The 26,769-nt window shown below is 39.2% G+C and overlaps 1 protein-coding gene across 3 annotated transcripts; it reads left to right on the top strand.

The window, feature by feature from the left end:
• Positions 1 to 11: 11 nt before the first annotated feature.
• Positions 12 to 26,769, top strand: ak8 (adenylate kinase 8). Of its 3 annotated transcripts, XM_027162788.2 has the most exons (14): positions 12 to 149; positions 376 to 459; positions 595 to 679; positions 1,339 to 1,388; positions 2,078 to 2,188; positions 3,710 to 3,778; positions 9,229 to 9,310; positions 10,196 to 10,267; positions 11,616 to 11,810; positions 14,435 to 14,566; positions 15,614 to 15,703; positions 20,419 to 20,560; positions 25,092 to 25,172; positions 25,725 to 26,769. In XM_027162788.2, exons 1-14 carry the CDS (start codon positions 12 to 14, stop codon positions 25,999 to 26,001), a joined length of 1,608 nt encoding a protein of 535 aa, XP_027018589.2. In that variant the 3' UTR covers positions 26,002 to 26,769. The 3 variants fall into 3 exon arrangements, with proteins under 3 accessions (XP_027018589.2, XP_027018590.2, XP_027018591.2); XM_027162789.2 differs by lacking the exon at positions 25,092 to 25,172; XM_027162790.2 differs by lacking the exons at positions 25,092 to 25,172; positions 25,725 to 26,769 and adding an exon at positions 21,062 to 23,414.

Genomic DNA, 26,769 nt, shown 5'->3' with positions numbered 1-26,769 from the left:
TCAGAATCAGAATGAGCTTTATTACTAAGTATGTTTATTTAGGGTTAAGGTCAGGGTTAGGATGTGATTATTATTACATTTTAAACCTTTCGTCAGCTTGGATACATAAAAAGAAGAACAACGTGGTCTTTAGTGGTGGTAATAAAAAGGTTAGTGACTGAAAGCGACATTTGTAGACATCTAATACGGTTAAACAATAAAAAAAAGCCAATTAACTAGCTAATTAGCCACAACTAGCTAATCTACGTCAACTCGTCCGCCATACTGGAGAGGGCACGTGCACAGATATTGATATAGGCGCAATTCTATGTACTGGACAAATCTAATCATAGTAAAGATCTCACATCTTATCTTGTTATATTTACATTGTTAAAGATGGATGCAACAGACAAACCTTTAAGGATTCCCATGGAAATGTCAATGTATGCAGAGAAGCATGAAATATTCGACCTTATCCAGGTAAGTAGCCTCCTGACACTATGTACTACATACTATGTACTACATACTATATACTACATACTACATACTATATACTACATACTATAAAAGGGATTCACTAAAGTAGACCAGTGTTCAAATCTTCCTGTTACACAGACCCTTGTGAGAAACCTTTTGATTGACAAGCCAGAAGATCCCATTCAGTACCTGATAGGACTTCTGAAGAGGGAAAGTATAGAAGGTGAGAGCTCTAAAACTTTTTGTTGAAGTGTCTACGATCTATTTTTCAAGCAACATTTAAATGTGCATTATTTAAGACAAGTCTCTAAGTCTTGAATGATATACTTTTTTAATCATTGAGCACGTCTAAGGTTCCATCCATGTGCACAAAGCTCTGCCCCCATACTTACTGTGGTTCAGATAGAGATAGCATTAGATAGTACTGTCATGACACTTTCATATGTACTCAGACATCCAGCTGCTTGAAAGCCAATTCAGATCTCTATAATATTGTTCTTCTTTTTTTATACTACTTCTAAGGATGTGAAGGTGTCTTTGGGCTGTGGATATAAAATGACCGACAATTCAAATACAAAACCTTTTTTTACCAGTTAGAGACAACAAATTATACTATGTTTAAATTTGTACATAATTTTCCATACCATATGTAGTAGTAATAAATATAACATTTGCCTATTTGCACCTTTACTTTACGACTGGTTTAAATAGAGGAACTTCTTAAATCTACCAGCAGGTGTCAGGCTATTACTATATAATCGAGTGAAAGTGTGAAAATGTGCAGTAATTATTTAAATAGCAGTGGGCCATAAATCACATGATACAGCTGTTGTGTTTGATAAGATGGCATATTTAACTTTTTATACATAAAAATTGTTTTAGTGCCAAGAATTTTGATCCTGGGCCCACCAGCCTCAGGGAAAACAACAGTTGTGAGTATTATTATTATTATTATTGTTGTTGTTGTTGTTGTTGTTGTTGTTGTTGTTGTTGTTGTTAAGTATATATTTTCACACATGAACCACACTTCAAATCTGACATAAATCATTCATTCATTCATTTTCTACCGCTTATCCGAACTTCTCGGGTCACGGGGAGCCTTTGCCTATCTCAGGTGTCATTGGGCATCAAGGCAGGATACACCCTGGACGGAGTGCCAACCCATCTCAGGGCACACACACACACACACACTCTCATTCACTCACACACTCACACACTACGGACAATTTTCCAGAGATGCCAATCAACCTACCATGCATGTCTTTGGACCCGGGGAGGAAACCGGAGTACCCGGAGGAAACCTCCGAGGCACGGAGAGAACATGCAAACACCACACACAAGGTGGAGGTGGGAATCGAACCCCCAACCCTGGAGGTGTGAGGCAAACGTGCTAACCAATAAGCCACTGTGCCCCTCCGTGACATAAATCAAACTATAAAATAAAGAAAATGAGCAAAACTGCGCTTGTTTTCTGTAAATCTGTCACAGAAAAAGTCAGGCCACATGATATCCCCACAAATTATATATTTAGGCTGAGTTTCTGTCATAGAAATGACCTCCATCAGGGATACTCAATAATACTCCAGTCTTTACTGTTTGTATCTCGTTTGCTTTGCCACAGGCTAAAAAGTTGTGCGAGCACATTGGTGCTATTCATATAACCTCTAGCAGCATCCTTAAGGATGACACGGAGCTGAGAAGAGAGACGAAGCAGTACACAGAGGAGAGTCAGGTGGGACCTAATCACTCACTTCAGATTTGTTAACTGTGTATGCATGCAAAAGGAGATATTTGTGTGTAGTCTTCTGGACATCAGAAGAAAATTAATATTTAATAAAGACTAACAAAGTGTTTAATGGTCCCCAAAAATGTAAAGATTAAATGCACACATAGTAACGTGGTAATTAACATCAGGCCAACACACTGATTTGACTTGAAGTAATTAAGAAAATTCTCTTGTAGTAAAAATGTCATTTGGTAAAAAAAAAAAAAATAAATAAAAATAAAAATACTTCATGAAACTAACTGTTTTCTAATTGTTAATATTTATATTATGTTAACTAACCAATTGAGCTCTGTTGAAGTGAACAGTATATAAAGAAAGAAGGTTCTAGCAAACTTAGCTACTGTAAATGATTTCAAGATTCATCTAGCTAGGTTCCTTAGCTACTACGTAGGTAGCTCATAATAATTTAGACATAATTTCTCATGCACCATACAGAGCTTCCATGTTATAAAGCTGTGAAATCTGGTTAGATACTGTAGCTCACTCAGCTAGCTAATGGCTTAACTGGAGACGTTTCTGCAGGCTGGATGTTGAGCTGAGAAAATATCATTATTAAAAAAATCTACACAGATTTTGTTCAGCATTACTTGCAAACCATGATCACATCATTGTCCTTGAAGCATTTCAAACTGACAATAGCTGAGGAATTGGGTCAGTCGTAAATTGTAAAAAAAAAAAAATTGCACATAATGTCTTTAAATTGACTTACAGACTACCAGGGTTAAATGCATTAATATTATTATTATCATTATTATTATATTGTTTATTCTGCAATGGTGATCAAATGTCATATTGTCCTACATGGATTTTTGCGACTGCAGAAAATTAGTGCAACATCAAACTCTATGATATTCGGAGATTGCAAATTACCACTGCTAAGTTCTCTTCTATTTATATCTAAAATAATAATAATAATAATAATAATAATAATAATAATAATAATAATAATAATAATAGCACAACATTCTCTGCAGGTTACATTGCAAATATTGAAAAAAATCATCAAAATCCTGGAGTGGTTGATAATAAATGGAGCAAAGTTTAAGAATATTTAAGAAATCATTTTCTTACTTAATTATACTGAACAAACGTATGATTACAGTGAACCTTCTACTCAAATAGCTTGTTACTTTCCACTCCTGTTGATCACTTATCAAATTCTACAGAGATTTGATTATATTGCATTAAAGCAAAGCTGAAAACATACTAGTTCTATTATCTACATATATATATTAGCTATACCTATATATATAGGTAAACTATTTACATTTGCAGTTAATTTTTCCCTTTGTTCATCCTTTTATTTTACAATACCTTTAATAGTGGAGATATTTAGTGATATTTAGTAAATAGTGAAGCAATACTTTATATATATATATATATATATATATATATATATATATATATATATATATATATATATATATATATATATATATATATATTATGTTCTTGTCCTTCTGCTAGGAGATCCCACAAGCCCTCTGGATCAAGCTGATTGTGGAACGGCTATCAAAAGCTGACTGTGTGAGACGGGTAAGAACCGAAGCTTTCCCTCTCTAATGCCATCTGTACATTTACATCACCATGAACAGAATAGGAACTAATATTTTATCATTGATATAACCATATTACTAGTTCCTGTTTTCTTCTGTAAAGATTTTACAATAATGCAGATTTAACCAGGCCCCAAATGTTATTCTATTACTTTTTCACAGTAATAATTCATGCAAAAAATAATTATATAATGATTGGTTTTCATTAAGGAATAACATGAATAACATGATTCTATAACAGGATAAATAAATAAGATTTATTGTAAATTGTAACATATTATATTTGAACATTTACCAGAAACAAGTATATTGATTACATAATATGAATGTATGAAGTATTTAGAATGTGGGACACACACACACACACACACACACACACACACACACACACACACACACACACACACACACACACACACACATACACACACACACAAATAACACACAATCATATATTAAACATACAGTAGTACCCTTATTGTATCTTATACAGGGCTAAGTGTTGAAAAGCATGAGTGAGCATTACACTGAGCTCTCTCTCTCTCTCTCTCTCTCTCTCTCTCTCTCTCTCTCTCTCTCTCTCTCTCACACACACACACACACACACACACACACAAATAACACACAATCATATATTAAACATACAGTAGCACCCTTATTGTATCTTATACAGGGCTAAGTGTTGAAAAGCATGAGTGAGCATTACACTGAGCTCTCTCTCTCTCTCTCTCTCTCTCTCTCTCTCTCTCTCTCTCACACACACAAACACACACGAACAGACAGGACGTATAGAGAGCAGTACAGGGCAAGAAAGGATAGAGAGGAGCAGGAGATGAAGAGAGCAGGACGGAGAGCAGAGAGCTGTGAGCGCGCGCTAGCGCGCATCGATCTCGCGCTCGGCGCTCTCGCTCTCACAACACACACACACACACACACACAAACTATATATAGTGCCCCTGATGTGTGTTTTTTGTACAGGGGAAGGGTTAGATGTGAGTGAGCATTCAAGTACTCTCTCCTCTCCGAAGAGCGCACGTAACAACACACACACAACAAAAAATAGGGAGGGGGCGGGGGGAGGGGAGGTAGCGAGAGAGAGGAGAGAGCGAGAGCGAGAGGCGAGAGCGAGCGCGCGCGACGCGCGAGCTAGGCACATACAAACATCACAACCACACACACACACACACACACACACACACACACACACACACACACACACACACACACACACACACACACACACACACACACACACACACACTGTGTCTCTGTGTGTAACTCCTACTCTCTCTTGTCTCTTTCTCTGTCACTGCATTTCTCTCTCTCTCTCTCTCTCTCTCTCTCTCTCTCTCTCTCTCTCTCTCTCTCTCTCTCTCTCTCTCTCTCTCTCTTCCCCCTCTAGCAGGTAAGATCTTTACATTACAACTTATATGAGATAAATACGAGACACTCACAATGATCTAAACCTGAAATGATTGTATTGACCTTTTTTTCTGGTCAGAATATTTTTGATTCATTCTCTGGTGCCAGTTGTATAATTTGCTTATTGACCTAATTGAATATAGTATTTGTATCATTTTAAAGGGACTTTTCACCACTAGTCTTTTGAACCTCTTTTAATCACCTGATGATCTATTGAGCTACTAAAGGGTCCTCTGTTCAACTTTCATTCCCACTTTCATCCCATGTAAATCTGAGCGGTCGTCTGATCACTCAGCACGCTGTCCCGTTCATCCTTCCTTTCTCTGATGTGTCAGCTTCCTGTGTGCAATCATGTGGAGAAATATGCAAATCATTAAACAACCCCAAACACCATTTTCTATTATTTCTTTTCAAACCTTCTTAATGGTTTTCACTTATCCATGAATCTCATTACTAAACTTTTTCCACTTGGCGTCTTTTAACTTTCTGCTTTTAATCTTGGTAGTTTATCATTAGTATTTGCTTTTAATCTGGTAATGGGTGTTTATCCCTGCAGGCAAACTGTCTGATGCTATTTATCAGCTTATTTAATTATATCGCCCCATGCTGATCTGCATAAGTGCAGTGAAATGAGGGAGAAACAGAGACGATTTTTCCTCTGTACACGAACACACCTGGCAAAGTGTCTCAAACAGTCAGTATCCTCAAATCAATTACCATCAGCCTTCAGGGTTTGTAGGAAATCATTAAATATTGTGGTTGGTGACTCGCGCGTATTGTGCAATTGCCATGATGATGTCACACTAGGACGTTGTTATTATTGCACACTGATGGTGCTTAATAGCAGGTCACATTTTGCTCTTTTTCCTCATGTAATACGTTCAGAAGCATCCAACATCGTACATGACATAAGATCCAATGTAGTGGAGATTAAATGTCCCATTATGCAGTTCAGCTATACTGTATGTGCTGACTTGTCTTGGCTTGGCTATGTTAAGATCTTCCAAATGACGTGATGTTTGTAGACTTTATTGGGCAAAAGCTGAAGCTTTGAAAGCTGTGAGATGAAGGAGAGAGAGAGATGTGGACAGACTAAAGTTGCACTACATTGCTTTCTTTATGTAGAGCTAGATAGATGAAGTGAGGCCTTAATCCAGCTAATACAATTATCAGCAAATAGCCCACTGGGATTGTGGGTATGAAGTAAACCAATAACCAAAAGTGAATCAGAATCAAAAATTTGAATCAGAAATTGTATACCAAACGAATCTCGGACGGCGTTAAAGATCACACGTTAATTAAAGATTCACATACAAGTCATCCAGATGGAGTTTTGAAATGCTCCTGATACCGCCACTGATACCAACACAGCTAAGCTTAATTGCTGTTTTTTTTTTGCTATGTGTTTGTACCTGAGTTCCTCCCTCCAAGTACGCAACTCTGAATATAATAATATCTAATCTAGGTCATATAGTTTATCTCTTCCTGTCAGTGCTTCTTACACCGCATTACTGTATGTACACCATCTCACGCTCTCTCTCGCGAGGCTCTCTCTCACAACCCCGACTCGTAATCTAGAGGGAAATCAAGAGTAGGGAAAGTTAGGAAGCGCAGGTAATGAATAGAGAATTAGTGTGAAGTCGCAAGTTAATGAACGCCCTCGCAGTCACAGACAAAGAACATGAAAAGTAAATTGGGGGAAAAAAAAGGCAAAGAAAGAAAGAATGAAAGATCGTGTCGCAAGTGTGGCAGTCATCCAGGTCCCTAATGAGATCTGCAAATAAAGTTCCCCTGTCAGAATTTGCATAATGCCTTTAATTCTATATATAGAGAGATGGAGGAGATATGCAGGAAAGTTAGCAATTGAAGTAGATTCAGAAAGTTTTGTGTGTGTGTGAGTGTGTGTGTGTTTGCTTTAAGCACAAATAATGGCTTGAAACGAAGCTTTACGTGACCTTTGTTTGTGGAGGTGTGTAGCGCGGTCAGGTGGGAGTTGTGTCAGGGTTTGGCTCTCGATGTCCTGCCCTGCCTGCTGTTGAGCTGGTGACATCTGCTCCCCACATGTCTCTCCTGTGATAGGGAGCATCACTGCAGATGTTCCAGTGTTAGGGTCCCGGTCGGAGCGCAGCACCCGTGCACCGTGTCGTCTTTTTGAAGTGCGGATGAAAAGGAATCCTGCAAGCCACTCCAGGGCTCTGGGGACAGGAGGAGAATGTGTGTGTGTGTGTGTGTGTGTGTGTGTGTGTGTGTGTGTGTGTGTGTGTGTGTGTGGTGTTCAGAGGCAGTTTCATTAAAATTTCAATCAGGCCTGGGACCTGGCCTGGAACTCTCCTCCTGCCCTCGGCCCTCCAGAACTAGACGCTTGAAGAGCCACTTCACTCTTTCTCACTCACCTGACTTCACCTCGTACAGAAGAAAATGCACCATGACCACCGAGACCCAGAGAAAGGTTCCCACACATGTATCTTGCATTCCTGTTTCTGGTCTGGTTCATGTACAGTCTAAACTCTGTCGAGAGTTACAGATGAAAAATTGGAAGGATTCTACAGTATATAGCGTATCTCAGTATCTAAAACATATAAATACTATACAGTATAATATATAAACTTTATTGTACTCTACTGTGTATAAAACAATACATTAAATGAAAAAGAAGAGAGATTCGAGTAACGAGTAATAGGTCTAGATAAAACACAAGGAGTATTTTTTTTTCTTGGTTTACTCGGTTTAGCAGAAGTGAAAAGGAAATTTCCCGGTTAAAATGATTTGATTTTTAAGAGCGGGGGTTTCCTCCGGTTACTCCGGTTTCCTCCCCCGGTCCAAAGACATACATGGTGGGTTGATTGGCATCTCTGGAAAATTGTCTGTAGTGTGTGAGTGTGTGAGTGAATGAGAGTGTGTGTGTGCCCTGCGATGTGTTGGCACTCCGTCCAGGGTGTATCCTGCCTCGATGCCCGATGACACCTGAGATAGGCAAAGGCTCCCCGTGACCCGGGGTAGTTCGGATAAACGGTAGAAAATTAATGAATGAATGTATGAATGATTTTTCAGAGCTAATTATCTTTTTTTTTTTTTATTCTTTCATTTCATTCCATTTTATTCAGATCTTTCTAATAAATGCTTCGAAGTCAGTCTCTGTTCTGGGTGTAAAGTTAGCAGGCCCAGCCCATGGACCTTACCTCTAGACACCGGTGCAATCATGCATTTAATGGGAAAGTAAGCGTAAGGAAACTCGCGCTCTGAGATTACCTTAAACAAGGGACGAACTCTCTGTTAAAGATCAAAGTTGCCAGAAACAAAGACTGATTTCAAACAAGCGCAAGAATCTCAGCAGCAAAAAACCCACAACTCCTCTGATAACACTTAGATCTATAAATGTTTGTTGAATCTACTTATTTATTTGAAGATTATCTGCCACGGTAATAAGTTGGCCCCTAACAAGCACTTGTGGGAGACGCTTTTCTTTGAGGCTTCTTTATTTTGCCGCACCATTGAGCAGCAAGCTTTGGGATTTAGGAGACTATTAAAGAGAGGGTTTTTTTTTTCCATGGATTTGTAGTTAATGAATGATATGCATGTGATTTCCCTCTTCTTATGTTCTTTTCATGGCTTTTTTAAGATGGAAGAATAGAAGCTGGAGAATTAGACCCATTTTTAAGGTTTTATGGATTTTACCCAGCTTTTGCCTGATACAGGAAAATGTTAGTGTGTATTAATGTTAGCTAGTATTTTAGGGTTTAAAATATGATTAAATGATTTAAAAAAAAAAACACACAAAAAAAATGTTTTATGTCATTTCACAGCTTATATGAAATTTATGTTAGGATTGGTATTAATTGTGTACTTTGTTGATCACCAGCCAAGTAAAGTCATACTTCAGTCTCTTTTGCTGATTTCTTGAGCCTGTTTAAGGTGTTCACATTAAAATGACTTTTTGCTTATTTATTTATTTATTTATTTATTTATTTATTTATTTATTTATTTATTTACTTACTGTTGTATGTATAGGGTTGGGTGCTGGAGGCTATCCCCAAAAGCAGACAAGAGGCGCTGTGTCTGCAGGCATCTGGCATTGCCCCCGAGCATGTTGGTCAGTGCTACACACACTCTTTCTCTCTCTCACACACACACACACACACACTCACACACATACACACAAACCTGCATTTTCACACTTGACCTAAATGCTCAAGTCTGCACCCAGGATCCAAACAAGGCTTGGAGGTCTTCTTCACACCAGCGCATTGACTCCACAACTCTATACATCACTTCTTCTGTAGCTTGCAAAATGTAATCCGTCGAAGTGTAATATCGACATCAACATTTAAACCGTGATGAGCTTGAGCATCAATGATCTGAAAACATCTGACACATTCGATCTACTGAACTCTACTGAAAAACTTGAACAACTTTAAATATTCAGATGTGAGGAAAAAAGACAAGAGCAAAATCACGCATGCACAAATCAAGAATTATGATACCTATGAGTGCAAAAGTTTGCACCCCTTATTGTTTCTGTAGGGAAAAATCTCATTACCGAGAAGTTAAAAAAGAAATGTGGGCGCGTTCTGCAACGATTCGAGACACAAGCCAAAAGCAACAGACGAATTTACTGAAATTATGTTTTGTCTTGAGTCTTTCAGTCTCTAGACCTTATTTTAATATGACAGTGAGTTCAACTTTAACATAAAATATTTAGAAATATTACAAAACGGAGGATTATAAAAAAAAATCTAAAAGTGTGGAATTGCAATGTTTTATGAGAATATTTCTGTTCATTCAATCATCAGAAAACAGTGACACGACTTGTAATAATAAACTAACAGATGTGAACCTACTGTACCAATTACAGCCAAACGTCTGCACTCCACTATAGTAATGTCTATTAATAAATTTGTCCCATAATGGACTTTTTATATTGTCCATGCAAGAGAACAAATCTGTCCTTGTTAAACGTATTTATTTCATGTCTCAGTGATGTTGCAGGCACGCGATGACGTCCTGACTGAAAGGAATCTGGGCAAGAGGATAGACCCTGTCACAGGAGGTAATGTCTGGATCATTACTGCAATTTTTCAGTTCAGAGAGCCGAGCGGAGAGACAGACAGCCGAGACGCAACCTTGTTAGAATTTCATGAACCGTAGACCTCAACCAAACAGAACCTGTTCTCTGAATCCCAGCTACGCTGGCAAGTCCTCTGGGTATAGGAAAGACGCATTATAATGAAGCAAAAGCCCTCACTCCCTCTAGTGTAATTGCAATCTTCTGTTTTTTTATTTTTTTTATTATTTCCACAATAGAACTTTGACACCGTGTTAAAGTACGCTAATTGGTTTAATCATGTAGTGCAATTCTTCTTGCAAGAATAATTCACAAACAATGCAGCATTAACCGCAACACGATGCAAACACGATGCAAATTGTGTCACATTTATCATTTTTGTCGCATTCGTCTTAACGATTGAGATTTTGCAATAAATTCTATTCATGTTGCTGTGCATTTCTGTTCATGTACTGTAGATATGCACACTCATGATGCTGAATTTAATTTTCCCAGCCAGATGAAGAGTTTTATGCTGCTGAGATGCTATGTATAGCCCTGAGCTAAATTATTTAAGTTTTATTTGTTAGGTAAGGATCCATTACATGCGAATGCAAATAAAATGAAAGTTAGATCTGAGGTGAAGCTGTGTTTCAAAATGTTTCACACAGTTGTCATTCCTGATTGTGCCTTTTGTTAGTTTGTTCACTGTTTTGCATTCTGGCTTTCTGTTTATTTTATTAGCAATAACCTGTCATGTTTATTTTTTATTGAAATACGAAAAACGGTTGCAACAGAAAATCGTTTGTCCTATTTTATGGAAATGGAAGGGAGACTAGACGGTCTGTCCTATTTATGTAGCGTTTATCTTACACAGCGTCATGAGGAACTTGGAGACTATCACAGGGGCACAAGGCAGGGAAACACTGGATCGGTTACAGATTATTTAGAGATGCTAATCAGCCTACTACACATGTCTTTGAAGTGGAGGAGGAAACCAGAGTATCTGGAGGAAACCGTGTGGGGAAATCCTGAGAGGGTGGCAAGTGAACCTCACCCAGGATGTTTGGGGCAAACGAAGCCACTGTGTCACTAAATCACAATTACACTTATCAATTATTATAAGTGTCATGAATGCAGATGTGGGCAGATTATCTTTTTTATGTGCATGTGGGATATATATAAAAAAAGAACTCCTGAACTCCTAAATGTTTTAAATTATAACTTGAGTTGCCGTTCTGATATGGATTTAAGATTTTATATTTATTGTTCTGAAGATTATTACAGCAGGATGCCATGTGTTTAGAGTATTTCTTCCTAAGGGAATTATTCAGGTGCTGTTTTATGTCCTCAGACGTGTACCACGTTACCTTCATGTGGCCCGAGAGTGCCGAAGTGGCTCAACGTCTCGAGAGGCCAGATAAGGATACGGAAATGACCCGTCAGTTGCAGGCGTACCACCGGGAGCTCCAGGGTCTACAGGACGCTTACAGTAACAGCCTGAAGATTATCGATGCTGATCAGCCTCATGTAGATGTGTTTGGTCAAGGTGAGAACAACCTTCAGCTTCTCTCCTCACTCTTTCCTAAATGCAGGTTATGTTTAGCTGGATTTTATTCATTCATTTCTTTAACAGATTCTTCTATGGCTCTTCTAGATTTCTATAGCTTAACCTTTTTTTTTATATTAACCTTGAACTCCTGGATTATTATTCAGTTATTCGTATTAAATATGTTTTTCAAAATGTACTACAGATGGATTATACTAACTAAAAGATTAAAGGTGTTCAGTGTATCAAAGGTCTTCAAAAAATAGAAAGAAAATACGTACATATATATATATATATATAATTATAAATTATATAAAAGCTCTACACCTGAGTGCAATAGTTTACACCCCTTATGAGTTAATGAAGAAGACAAACAAATAAATAAATAAATAAATAAATAAATAAATAAATAAATAAATAAATAAATAAATAAATAAGGAATAATATAACATCCTCAAGTTAGTTCCTGTTGCTGCCATAACTCTGTCTTGAATTGAACACAACTTTCAGAATCTCAAAATTATAAATAATAAAAAAAAATAATTAGCACCTCCTGGCCAATCAGATTGCTGAATTCCAAAGCATTGTTGTATAAATGATGAATTTAATGTATAGCAGCAAGACATTTAGTCTATTAGGTTTCACAAATGTTGTAGCATTAAATAATATTTAAAAACATGACCTATAAGACAGTAGTAAAAACTAACAAATTATTCCATTTCAGAATTCTGATATAAGCTCAGGCTAGCTCGTCCTCTTTTGTTTTAAGACCCTTAGGCATGTTTAAAGTCATCCACAAAGTCTCCTGCCCTAGTACACATGTTGCAAGACTTCCAGTCCTTAGTGTACGTACAGGATAGTATTTCCCCGCTGTGCTGACCCGAGCTGTGGTTAAAGCTCAGCAGTGTATCCGCTCCACTGAGAGCCAGTGATTGGCCTGGTTAGGGGACTTCGCCTCTGGCAATGCTGCAGGCGCATAGTGTCCCGCGAGAACCCGATCAACGGCTTGCAGCCTTCACCAGAGCCATTAAAGCCGTCCCAGTACAACCTGTCTCAATATTACACCACTCAACTTGACAAAATAATAATGCGCTTCCTTTTGTTGTGGGGATAAGGAGCACGCTGTCTGCTGAATATTTTAACTCTTTTGCATATATCATCCGATTAAAGTGTGAGGAAAGATCTTAGGGGGGGATTCGAAGGAAATTTTTTCCCCAAGTTTTATTTGTGTACATGTTCATATTTAGAGATGGAACCTGAACAGCTCATTCCTAGTCTTAATTAGGTCTTTATCATTTTCATTTTTAGAAAAAATAAATAAACAGACCTAATATATTTTCACCCCCCGTCATTAGATTAACGATAGCTTCCACTTTTCTGACATTTTGCTCTCTCTTTATGTAGCCACATTATGGTCTTAATTCATATTCATATTCTCTAACTACCATATGCAGCCGAATATGAGCTCATTGTGCTATCTCAGCCAGCATTAGTGCATTAGTATTGCATTCACACTGCCATATAGAGCGCCAAGAGAGCAACTCCACACTCTTGCTCTAATGGTTTGAAGATTTCAGCTTGATTCTTTAAATGGGAGGTTTGCGCCGACGTGCTTTCGGCTCGTCCGTCTTTATTTAATGCTACTCAGCGTGCTTGATCGAGTTAAACGGTGGAAGTAAAACAAATATTTGCAATCGTTCTCCTCTATAAAACATTCATGGCTTCAAGAGCTGCAGTAAAGATGTCGCCTTAAATATTGATTATTGCTAATTCAGCATGCGGTTTGATTGTGACATTTCTAGCCTCCCCCTGACGTTGCCTTTTAACACATTAGCATGTTTTGCATATTAACCATTTATCGGTGCCGTTGTCTGGCAATTAGCGTAAAACGTAGGACGAGAGAGACTCATTAGTTATAATTAGGCCACTGTTAATTATCACACATTAGAGGGAACAGATGAAAGGCATTGTCATGGGTGAAGCCCAGCTGCAAACAGATGTTCACTGCCCTCGTGGAGCACAGATGAGGCCTCTAATGATTTATTAATCAAGTCGACTTCCTTATATTCAGATTAGCCACGATGGCTGTTTATCATCTGAGCATGTGGCATTTAAAAGCACATTCTCACCACTTCTATATAAACGCTGAATTATCCAGCTCCATCAAACGATTAAAGAAGCTTTCTTCAATCCATGACACCGAACTCTAATTTGTGGAATAAAGCAGACCGGTTTGGTGTTTTTTGAGGACAAGATATCACAAAGTAGTTTTGTTTTGTTCATTTTTTTTCAATCTCTAAACGCATGCATAAAAAGACATGTTATAAATGCACTTGGATTAATTACATGAGTCATTTGTGACCTGTATAATTAGAGCAATGGCACTGACATATTAACTACAATTAAGTTCACCAGCATTAGCGCTTTATTATTGATTAGTTGCATTTGTTACATGGCACAGTTGTTTATCATTTTCGACGACAAATATAGTCGTTTTCCCAGGACAAAGCCACGAAGTCAGACTGCGCTATAGGACAGGGAGCTACAGATCTCTGTCCTATACAGAAATCTACACCTGAATAATTCTGTTTGTCTCTCTGTGCCTTTCCTTTTCCTTCCTGCAGTGCTGAGCTACGTTCTGTCCAGGCATCGCTCTGATGCGCCTCACACTCCCAGAATCCTCTTGTTCGGACCGCCAGGTTGTGGGAAGAGTCTCCAGGCCAGCTTGCTTGCCCAGAAATACAACTTAGTTGACAGTGAGTTAATGCACTGTCTTCAAATCTTTCTTTATATTTCATTAATTAAGATATAAAATATGTAATGCTATTTTTTTTAGGCATTTTAGGAAAACAAAATCCCAGAAAATACAGTTTTATTGTCCTATACCACAGCCAATTATTTCAACTTTTTATTAATTGAAGAACATTTCATTCAATTCACTTTTTTTTTGTATAGCACTTTTAACAACAGCTTAACAGAACTCTTAAAATTCGATATACACATTTTACATTTTATAAGCCTATCCTGAATGGGATAAACCAGAGGCACTGGTGGTGAGGAAAAACTCCCTGAAACAACATGAGGAAGAAACCATGATAGAAACCAGACTCAAAAAGGAAGCTATCAAAGCTACTGCTATTATAAAATAATTTCCCTTTTATAACTGTTATAAAACACTCTCATATCTAGGATATTCATCACACTTTTGTGTGTCTTAGTTCCTCTATTCACTTATGTTATAGCAGGATTATAGTAATGAAACTAAAAAAAAAACACATAAAAAGCATAAAAACACAAAGACTTTCTCCGTTAAAATGTCTCCTTACAGAAAGCATCATGGTGTAAACGATTGTAAAGTTATCTTTAAATAGCTAAATGTTTTTTTTAAGCAGTCTTAGTAATTCAACTTTTTTTGACCAATCAGATTTGAAAATTCAGCAGCGCTTACATACTAGTATAATAATTAATTTTGTCAGTCTGTTCTATAATAATAATAATAATAATAATAATAATAATAATAATAATAATAATGTATTTTTCTTCAAAACCCTTGTGTTGGAATGTTATGTTTATTTCAACCTGTCTTTTCTTGGACCCAAGCTCTGTCCTGTCCTGTTCTTCACTTCCTCGAAACAATCTTAAAGGTCACTCAGAGCACTGTGCATTCTGTTTATTTAAAATTTAAAAGCCGCTGTATTTCTCTGCTCTCCTCTCTTCCGTGCTCTCTGCCTGACTCCTTTTTCTCTTTGTCTCCTTTTTCTCATTTTCTGTTGCCTTTTCTGTCTCCCTCTCTCCCTCTGTAGTTTGTTGTGGTGAACTTTTGAAAGCAGTGGCGGCGGATGAGAGCAGTATGGGAGAGCTCATTAAACCCTTTCTGGAGTCAGGACGGCGAGGTAAACTTCTTCACCTCCTCACATACGCATGCTGTCAAACAGGTCACGCACCGAGGAGAGCTGAAGCTGAAGTGTAAGGGGCCTATTTGGAGTCTGCTGACTCTGTTAGAGTTTTCTGCTTTCAGGCAAATAATTAGACCACCCACATCATGCACAGTACGTCCAATTACATCATGATGTTTGCATATGTATAATGGTATGGTGAACATATTCCTGTAATATCCCTCTGTCCGGTGAGCATTGCGATAACGTTACCAGGCAACGTTCACTTTCTAAAAATGATATTCGTCACACCGGCTTTTGCGACTCTTTCAGTTAGATAGCATGAGATTGTGTTTTTATCAACCATTCTGATTTAGTGTAGCGTCGTATTTAATTTGTCAACGTGTGGCAGTTATTTATTTCTGCCACCTAATTTCCATATGCACAATTAAACAATAACTTAGCTGAGACCTGAAAGGAACAGAATGGGAGAGAGAGAGAGAGAGAGAGAGAGAGAGAGAGAGAGAGAGAGAGAGAAAGAGAGAGAGAGAGAGAGAGAGATAGAGAGAGAGACTGAGTAGAGATGAGAGACGATATATCAGAGATACTATAGAAGATATCTATACATATCTTCTAGAACCTATCGTCTACTACAGCCTACTCTCTCCTCGCTCTTCATCTATCTACTCTCCTCTATCTCTTCGCTAATCTCGCTTCTCTCTCTCTATCTTCTCCTCTCTCTCTCTTCTCCCTCCCTCTCTCTACTCTCTCTCTCGATCTCTCTCTCGCTATCTCTCTCTCTCCTCTTCTCTCTCCTCTCTCTCCCTCTCTCTCGCTCCTCTCTCTCGTCTCTCTACTCTCCTCTCTCCTCGCTCTCCCTCATCTCTCTCTCTCTCTCTATCGCCCGTCTTCACTCCTCACGATCTACTATCGCTCATTCTCTCTTTCCTTTTTCTCCTGCTCTCCCTATCTTTATCCCTCCTCCCTTCCCCCCCCTCCTCAAAAAAGATAGGATGAGGAGGAATGAGGGAAGGAGTGGATGAGGAACCCTACAGTGTAGACGTAGTGAAGCTTATGATCGTCAGTTGTAAATCTCATAGTGACACATAAAGTGTGTATTCTGTTATGTTATATCTTGTGTTATAAATGAGCGTTTTATCAAAGTAAAAAAAAAGTAAAAAAAAGCAGCCTAACAAATCAAATCAAATCAAATTTTATCATAAATGGTTACAATTATTCTTTGTTCGAATAAGAGTTTTACTACCAAACACTCATGCACTTATTAGTTACTCACAATTCCGAATTGCATCCATCAAATATTACTATTAAGTACAGTATATGTTCTTTTATATTACACATTTAACCTCATTGGTCTGGACCTGGTGTTAAAGGAAATATCTTTATATTTAATATAAAGGCCAAATGTCCACATTCACATCTCCTTGTGAAACCCCAAAGGGAAACTAATTCAATAAGGGGAGCTGTAAATATGCCAGTGTGTCTTATCCACAGTTATATTACCCAAACAGACCCACCCCTCACACCACATCCCGGTCTGCTGCATCTGCCAGTCACCGCTGCCAAGTGTCTAAACTTGCCTTGAGCAAGATGTGATTAATATAATAAACGTCCCTTGAGAACGGACAAGCTACAAAAGCGCATGTGCGTTTAATGAGACTGACGCTTGAGCGCCTTATCACAGAGGTGCTTCTTTTTCTCTAGTGCCTTTTCATTTCGCCCAACTCTCTGTGCTCGTGATGGCCACAGACAACGTGCTGAACGCTGACAGCTGAACTGAGCTTCCTGCAGTTAGCTCCTCTCCTACTGTGTGTGTGTTGACACAAAGGCAAGAGATACCTCAGGGCTTAGGAAACACTAGAGTGGACATCATTTAATGAGCTAAGATCATTTTGAAGGAGTTGTTAGAAACCCCTGACAGTATATTTATGCAATAAATTGATTGAAGACTTTCCCTTAAGCCAAGATTTATGGCTCGTCTATAGGGGCACTTGAGGCAGTGGGCAGCAACATGTTAATCTTTATAAAGTCCTCAACCTTTGTTGAAATACTAATTAGCTGAGATTTTGTCTATTTGAGAGCCAGTGTTGCTTTTTGCATCGAGTTGCTCGCCTTTTTAGATGTTGCACTAGATCTCGCAGACATTGAGCTGTTATTGCACCTAGTGGTCAAATATAGGAACTGCGACAAGTGCTTATAGAAGCCCATTGGGGCAGGAATCATCATGCCCTCTGGTCGCTCAGAGAAAATTCACAGTGGAGTTTACAGTGAAGCAGCAGACAGGGCTATTAATGACTGGGAGAGGACCGGACTGTGTGTAACGCTGATGTACAGACTTGCAAAGATTGCAGAGAGGGATGGGAGAGGGATAGGACGATTGTGTAGAGGATGATTTCATACATCAGTAATATATGTGCTGACTTTGTCTCCTACATGAAGCCTGAGAAGAAGAAATATGTGTCTCACTTTTCCATCTTCTTTACTAGTTTATAGTTATAGTTATAGTTTACTGGACTAGATTATAGTTATGAATTATAAGTCCTACTGGATTATTCTGATACATTTCACATTGCTGTTGAATTCTCTAATTGGTCAGAAGGTGTTGTTTTATCTTCACTGTTTCCGGTGTTCAGAGTTTTCCACTGCAGAAAAGTCTTTAGATGATTTTTTTCTTCTAAAGAACGTAACAAGTTGCATTTTTTTTGTCTTATTATTTACAAAAAAGAGGGGAAAAAAGAGAAATTTGTGAGAACGACTTCTTACAGCTGCAGTGACGGAAGCGCCGTTGTGTCTCACAGATCTTCCCAGCATTAAAAGTAACTATAAAAGGTTGAAAACGTACTGTGTCATGTGTAATAAATACAACAGTGGAATTGTTTAAATTGCTGTGGTACTGTATAAGAGGAATAAAACACTTCTGCACCGCTGCTATCGGAAAATAGTCAATACACTGGGTGAGATCACATCAATCCATGCTGTCATTGATTATTATCATCATCTGTTTATTAATACGGGCTCCATAGAAAGGGTTATCCATAGAAAGTGGGAAGAAGAAAGTGAAAGATTGAGATGTGTGTGTAAGAGTGTGTGTGATTTACAGGATCAAAAGAAGCTTGAAAATTCTGGCTGCTGCTGTATATGGATAACATCCTACATGTCTTTTTGACCTGCATCAAAGGTCTTAGGAGCAGAGAAGATAAAAGTCATGATGGTTTTAAGAGCTCCATACTGTGGCTGTGAACCTCTCACGACTTTCTTTTCCCACATCTGACTGTCAGACCGCACCACTGCTTGTTGACGACATGCTAAACTGCAACAGTGAATGCATTCATGAGTTCATGCTTGCGAGAAAAGAATGCATAACGAATGTAATGTAAATGTTGTGTTAGTTGGCACACCCGTGGCTTGTTGAACCGAGCTTTTTTTTCTGTCCTAGGGGAGAGCTTTCCGCTCGCGTCTGAAGACTGCGACTCTGTCCCTCCCTCCTTCCCTCCCTCTTGCGTTGTGACAGTGAAGGTTTCAAGCAGAGAAGCTTGCCTAAATAATTTACGAGTTGATTAATGGGCTCGCTGGGGTATAATTAGGCGATGTAGAGACGGTGGCTAGCGGAACCAGAACAGTGCTTTGGGGATTTAGGGAGCAGGATTATTAAGGAAATGAAAAAACTGTAGTCTTACGAGAAGAGAAAGAGAACAAGGAAAAGAGGAGAGGAGCTCTCTCCAGGCTGCCTGGCGTTTGAAGCAGAGCCGGGTAGAGAGAGGCAAGAGGCTGCGTGTGTTTGATGTGGAAATTGGACAGTTTGAAACCGTCAACTTTAATTTTTCAGCATCTACAGAGACCCCCCTGAGTGCGCACTCGCTTTCCTTAAAGAATGTTCTATTTTTTCCCTCACCCCCATTATTTGTTTGTCCTCGGCAACGCTCGTCGACTTCACTTTCCTTTCAGTTCTTCCACACGCTGTCCTCAGCTTTTGTGTTTTTATTCCGCATGTCGAGTGTGAAGTGTCTTCTTCCAGGCTTTATAACGGTATCATCCTCTTAAACAATTCACTTATGTTGCCTGTCAGGAAGCTGTTGACTGCTTTTGTGCTCAAAGAGAAAACCCTGGAAAAGCTTCACAAGACAAAATGTACATACATGAATTTAAATGACAGCATTCCTACTCATTTATTCATCATTTGAATTTTTATGTGAATAAAACCTCACAGAAAAAAAAAAATCACACACACAAAAAGAAATCCATACATATGCTGACTGATAAGATCACTACCTTTTTTTTCTTTTTCTTTTGTAATTCATTCTTTGCCTTTGTGTCAATTCTGAATCTTAAAGTTTCTTATTAAAAGTTTTTTTTCCGCCGATCCGTTCATCCGAAAAGCTAACATAACTTTTTACGTTACCTGGAAGTAAACAACATAATTCAAGACCTCAGCACTTTCCTTAGATGTTCAACCTTTTAACCCCACACTGCTCACATACAGATACTATAGATACAGCACTTTTTTACAGCAGAACATAGGATACGTCTCTGTTTATTGTGTCTCAGTGTCATTCAGAGGGCACATCTTGGAAGCCACTAAGCTTTACCATCACGGCTGTGCACTTTTTTATGTACTTTTGAAAAATAATTATTGTGAAAATATAAATAAAGCATAATAACATGACACATCCTTCACTCGTTAAAGCGGTATTAATATTCCTATTTATTCATCCCAGTGCCTGACAGCATGGTGCTACAGATCCTGACTGAGAGACTGAGCCGGGTGGACTGTATCACACACGGATGGGTCCTTCACGGCTTCCCACGGGATGTAGAACAGGCCGAGAGACTGCAGGAGTCCAACTTTCTCCAAAGCAGGTACTTATTGTGCATACAGACAATAAAGGCATTGAAACTGAAAATTGAAACACACCGCACAATAAGACAGCATACAGTAAACAGAGTGTTTACCAAGCACCCAAAAGGGAGCACAATGGTAAAAATCTCCTTTAGAAAGAACATAAGGTACGGTGCATGTCCTGAAATCACATGTTTTTTGTCTTAAAGGAGCAGTTTATAATTTTGAAGCCCCCATTGCTCAAAATCCAAATCCTTTCCCGCCCCCAATCGAGCACACTTCTTTAGTTGGAATGATGAATGTCTTTAAAGGAAAACAGTCATAGATCATAGTTGATCAGCTCTGTTTCATCTTGTGGATGGAGATAATCACAGAGTGGTATATTTGCAAAAAAGAACAAGAAAAAAAAGTCAATGTTTCACATCATTTCATTTGCAATATCGTCATTTATTTAATGTTTCGTAAAAATCATATAATCATGAAAATGGTTGGAAATACAACTAGAAATGTGATCGTTACAGGACTAGAAACATTGCTAATTTTCAGGGCCGAAACTTACAGACTGCACCTTTAAAGGTGAGTTTGAACTGACATTACTCTGACATTTATTTTTCTTGTTTTAAAATTTCTTTGAAGCCAAATCAGCAAAACACATAACCCAAAGAAACGGACCATTCAGGTGTGTTTAGTGTCTCGTATGATTTGTGTTTGTATTTTCGAAACAGTGAGCGTAGCAGGATCTGGCCACTCAGATTACTCGTGTTCAGCAGATCTGATGGCACTGCGAGACTGGACAGCCTGTGTGTCTGGTTCAGTACCAGCTAGAGCACACTGAGCTAAAACCACCAGGCTTTCAGACTGTTTTGACAGACAGTGTCTTCTTTTTAGCTGTTTTCTGAGCACTTGTGGACCATTTAAGTTGGATTAAAAATAGGAATTTAGGCAATTAAAAAAGGCAGGTAACCTCCTGTTTGGGTAACGTCATTCACTTTGTTTAATCTAAACCTCTCATGAATTAGTCATCACACGCTTGCCTTTGTGTATCACACCTCTGTGATCTCCAATCACTCACCACTCACCAGGAGAATAAAACAAACACATAGACCTCTATTCTGAGATGAAATACCATCCAGGAACTGCTCAGAATACCATCATCACCCTCATCTCCTCAGTAGGTCTCTATCTACTCCATTAGCAGCCCCTGCCTTTTCCGCTAATGGCGAGAGACCTTATTTACATAGCATTAGCTAATTGATTTTGGGAGCCAGCGGTAAGTAGAAAGGCTGGGCCCAGAAACAATGAGGAGAACGTTACTGATGAGCTGCTGATAGCTGACGGTCGTGCTCTAGCTGACAGCTTTATTAATTAAGAGCTATCTCGTTACTCAGGCTTTAGAGAAAATGAATGAATCGGTTCAGCGATGTGGCTCAGAGCCAAGTCGTGGACACGTTATAGTGTATATGCCACTACTGAGCATTGAAGGACAGTTAAGAGAGCGGGCAGAGCTGGAACGACTGCTTAATCTGAAGGATCTATTTACTCGCTTCTTGAAAGGAGATCCGGCAGCAGGCTTTGTTGGAGTGAGTGCTTGTGGGAAATGTTCAGCTTGTACAGACTTGACGCTCGGTTCGCTGGGTTGTTGCAAAAGAGCGAAAAAATTCATCATCATTTCCCACAAATTATTAAATCAGTTTTCTGGAAAGAAAATTAAGTTTGAACTCAAGTTGCAATTTCTCTGAGGAAAAGAAGTTACCTGATCATGGAAAAAAACACAAAAGCTGAAGACAGGAAACAGGATCCCATGAGATACATGAGAATGCCCTTGCTCTGACTTCCTAGTTACCTCATCAAAAACTGATCAAGCCCAGTGACCACAGGTCCCCATTTTCTCCGCTGCCCAATCCTTCCTATCCATCAGCCAGCTGTCCTATCATACAGCAATGTGAAGGCTAACACATGTTTACCCTGAGACAAGAAGAAGAGCTGCATCCTTGCTATCAATGCTGCATCACAGAGCGGCGTTACACACTCTGAGGAAAGTGCTACGTAGCCTCGAATCTTCACAATTCAATCATGCAATCTACCAATCTCCAGGGACAAGTGTTTTGTTATACATATAGGACAAGTGTTTTTCTGTTGCGCCACTTGAAATCCCTTATAAAAGAGAGAGAGCGAGATCTACAATTCTCTTCAATGAGAAGAGTCATGACAAAAATAAACAATTCTAATTGGTTATCCTGTTTCTTACTATAGCAGCTGGTAGCCGATTTCATCTGACTGAACCAATAACCAACTAAAGGACACATTTGCTTGACATTTTAGGTGGTTAACTATAGAGAACAGTAATGATGGCTATTTTATAACAGTGGACCATTTATGAACAACATTATAGACTGTACGTATTATCGTAACCAGCCACAAGTAAACATTCCAGACTATCATAAAAAATTCCACTACTGAAATCCTCGTAGCTAATCCAGTGTATATATCCTATATGGGATTTTTAATACATCATCTCTGGGAATAGTGTTTATTAATTTAACCCAAGGGGCAAATTCATGATCCATACTCTTTGCTAAGGATCCTTAAGGTTGATTATTTAATGCTATATTCGTGCAGTGGCCATCAGCGGTCTTGTTGCATTTTTTTTTTCTCACTCTTGCTGCCAATCTTTAACTACACTCTAGTTTGGGCAGTCAGCTGCCTCTTACAGCCCTGACACGCTCACAAACAATTAGAGTCTTTGGAGCCACTGAAATATGCATAGCTATCCGTGACAGGCAGATAAAGTAGGGCAATTAGACACGTAATTCTAGAAAAGGCCAGTCACAATCACCTACACCCCCCCCCAATACACACACACACACACACACACACACACACACACACACACACACACACACACACACACACACACACACACACACACACATTATATTTATTGTAGAGGTATTTGTATCTTTCTATCTCTCTCTCTCTCTCTCTCTCTCTCTCTCTCTCTCTCTCTCTGCTGCCATGCTCATCTCTTGCTCCCTATTAGTTAAATGTATTTCATGTGTCCGCTTCCCATCAAATCAAGCAACACTTCCACTAATTGGCTCATGAATTATACAGCAGGGGCCACATTATAATTTAATCAGTGGTAAACATTGCAGAGCCGCCTGTAAGGAATCTATCCCTCATTAATTTCTTAATTTGGAGAGACGGAAAAGGAGGGAAACGGAGGCAGGATGTGTACAGAGACTTATTCGGATCACCCTGAGAGGATAGTTAAGAAGGGAAGTATGCACTTAGTCAAGATACCAGTTGAATGATATTCACACTATACACACACACACACACACACACACACACACACACACACACACACACACACACACACACACACACACACACACACACACACACACACAGACAGATATTCTGTCATATTTATCATGTCTGCTGTTTGGATTATTTGTAGCAGCAGAGGACTGACAAATGCTTGTTAGCTGCCTTGTTTAAGTTTGTCATTTGTTTGAGAATATCAAGCTGTCATGTAAGCAGTATCAAATGTAAACTCTACACACCCTCAACACACACACACACACACACACACACACACACACACACACACTTCGAAAATGAGGGGGAAGGAACGGAGATACACACACAAGAGCGCACTTTTCTCATACACCCCCAACCCCCTTTTTCTCTGCTCTACATGAATATTTCATGCCAAAGCATTAATATTAATTCTAATAGCTTTGCAGAGTAGTTATTATTTCTTTTTAAAGACAAATATTCATTAAAAATTGAGCAATGCCTTTTCACCGAAATCATCACACACTCGCACAGATGATGAGCCCAAGGAAACCTTTCAAATGTGACATGAGTCGAGGACAGCGGTCAGTTGAGGCTTACTTAAAGGGATCCTTTGTCCGTTCCAGAGGGGCTCACAATTTCACAGCATCACTGAGAGCCAGAAGGACAAAGGCATTTAAATATTTTATCAAAAGCAAATCTCAGATCTCCCACCCTTTTTTTCTCATGCTATCTCACCAAATCTTGCTGCTCGTCTTCAGCCCCAGCATCACCTCCACCGTAAAAATTGTATGATATCGTAGACGTGACTCCGACGTGACGGTTCTCTGGAGGCCCGAGCTCTGATGGGGTCAGCGGTGACGAGCCGGCTGATTGGTGCTTCCCCACCTGACTCCACCATTAAAGCCACTTTGTGTCAGGAGGCTGTGTAGTCAGGGAGATCCCCCAGAGTAAAAACCCCAACATTCCTCTGTTAAAGTACCACCACTCAAGAGAGCTTCAGTTTTTATTCCATTATTTAGTTCATCATTTATTCAGCTCTCATATACACACACACGTCATAATTATTCCATCCTTAATACTTAATGTGTCTTGCCAGTTTTTTCTCTTAACCTTCTATTTAGCATAAACATTAGCATTACTGTAATCCTTTTTTATTAGGGGATTCGATGCTAAACAGATCACGTCTTTGCAACCACAAGCATCAAGATTCAGTTCGATTCCTAAAGAAATCATTGTTTTGAACAGGGTGTTTTTTTTGGAGATGAGTGACGATGTGGCTCTGGAGCGACTGACACTCAGGTCCACCGATCCTGTGACGGGGGAGAGGTAAAATCTTATTTTCTCTATCATCTATCAATCTAATAGCTATCTATCTATCACTTTATCCAGTTATTCAGTCAATCGTGTGGATGCGACACAACGTACAAAACCATACACATACAGTACAAAGCTTTCAGTTCATGTTCACACCTTCACACCATACTTCGACTGTGGCATGGTTTGAGTATTCCGGAAACTGTTGATCTCCTAGGAGTTTTATATAAAGTGGTGTCTAGAGTTTAGACAGAATGGTGCAGAAAACAGAAAGCACCCAATGAGCAACATTTCTGCTGGAGGAAATGCCTTGTTGATGACAGAGATAAGAGGATGTATGACAGACTAGTTCGAGCAGACAGGAAGGTGATTGTAACTCAAGTAGTCATTCTTTACAACCATGGTGAGCAGAAAAGCATCTCAGAAAATGCAGTGTGTCAAAACTTGAAGACCGCTCGTGTCAGTCAACAGTCAACAGTTGAAAATGGTTAAAAACATTTTACTCTTTCCTTATTGAGAGGAATATTAAATGCTTTTTTTTTTTTTTTTTTTTGATCCATCCAGATATCACTCATTACACAATCCTGCTCCGGGTCCAAAAGTACAGGCTCGGCTCCAGAATAACCCACGGGACTGTGAGTCTGAAGTCTGCAAGAGGCTGGAGGAGTACCGGAGCCATGCAGCTGCCCTACAGGCCTTCTACCCCCAGGCTGTGCAGGTCAACGCTGATCAGCAACCTCACACCGTGTTTGAGTGCCTGGAGAACGGGATGGTTGGCCGTCCTTCCAAAGTCCTGCCTGAATTAAACATCCAAGCCCTCTCTGGCTCCTCTGGTCTGTAATCACTCCCCGCTTGTTGACCCCAGCTGATCACAGGGGAGTACAGCAGACCAGCTAATTATACACATGTTTAATTAATGTCGCAATAAAAGGCAGCCTGTCTGGGCTCTTTGTCAGGGGTAGTATTAGTCCTGCTTCAGTAGTCTCATGCTAAGGAGCAAGAGCTCCTCTGATTATTAATCTCTCTCTCTCTCTCTCTCTCTCTCTCTCTCTCTCTCTCTCTCTCTCTCTCTCTCTCTCTCTCTCTCTCTCTCTCTCTCTCTCTCTCTCTCTCTCTCTCTTACACACACACAAAGATTCAGAGGTCAGTCAGCTGGCTCCCAATGGAGAGGAAAGGAGTTAAGTGCACTGGTTAGCGAGATGTGTTAACAGCCAAGCATTCAAACTCCCCTCAGATACCGTGCCATGACAGGCAGACATTGACTTAATTAGAGCGAATGAGCTCAGAATATGCATCAGCTCTGAATACATAAACAGGGAGTAAGCAGGAGAAATGGCATGTTTTTTTTTTCAAATGATCTCAACCCGCACTGAAGCAGGAAAAGTATGTTTACTCTCCAAACAATGATTTTAGAGGATATCTGAAGGAATACAGCATCGCATATGATGGAATTACTAAATGAGTAATGCTTTTTAGTGCCCCGTTATTTTCTGCACAGATGCTACAAATATTTAGATAAGCCTCCTTTTTTTTTTCCAAGTGCAAGCACATATTATTTCTCTAATCTGTGGTGGTATCTGAATCTTGACAATAAAATGTATTTAAATTG

Source organism: Tachysurus fulvidraco, chromosome 9 (genome assembly GCF_022655615.1).
Source record: "Tachysurus fulvidraco isolate hzauxx_2018 chromosome 9, HZAU_PFXX_2.0, whole genome shotgun sequence".
NCBI lineage: Eukaryota > Metazoa > Chordata > Actinopteri > Siluriformes > Bagridae > Tachysurus > Tachysurus fulvidraco.
Note: the sequence above shows the minus strand (reverse complement) of the source record. Positions and strands in the feature narration are given on the sequence as shown.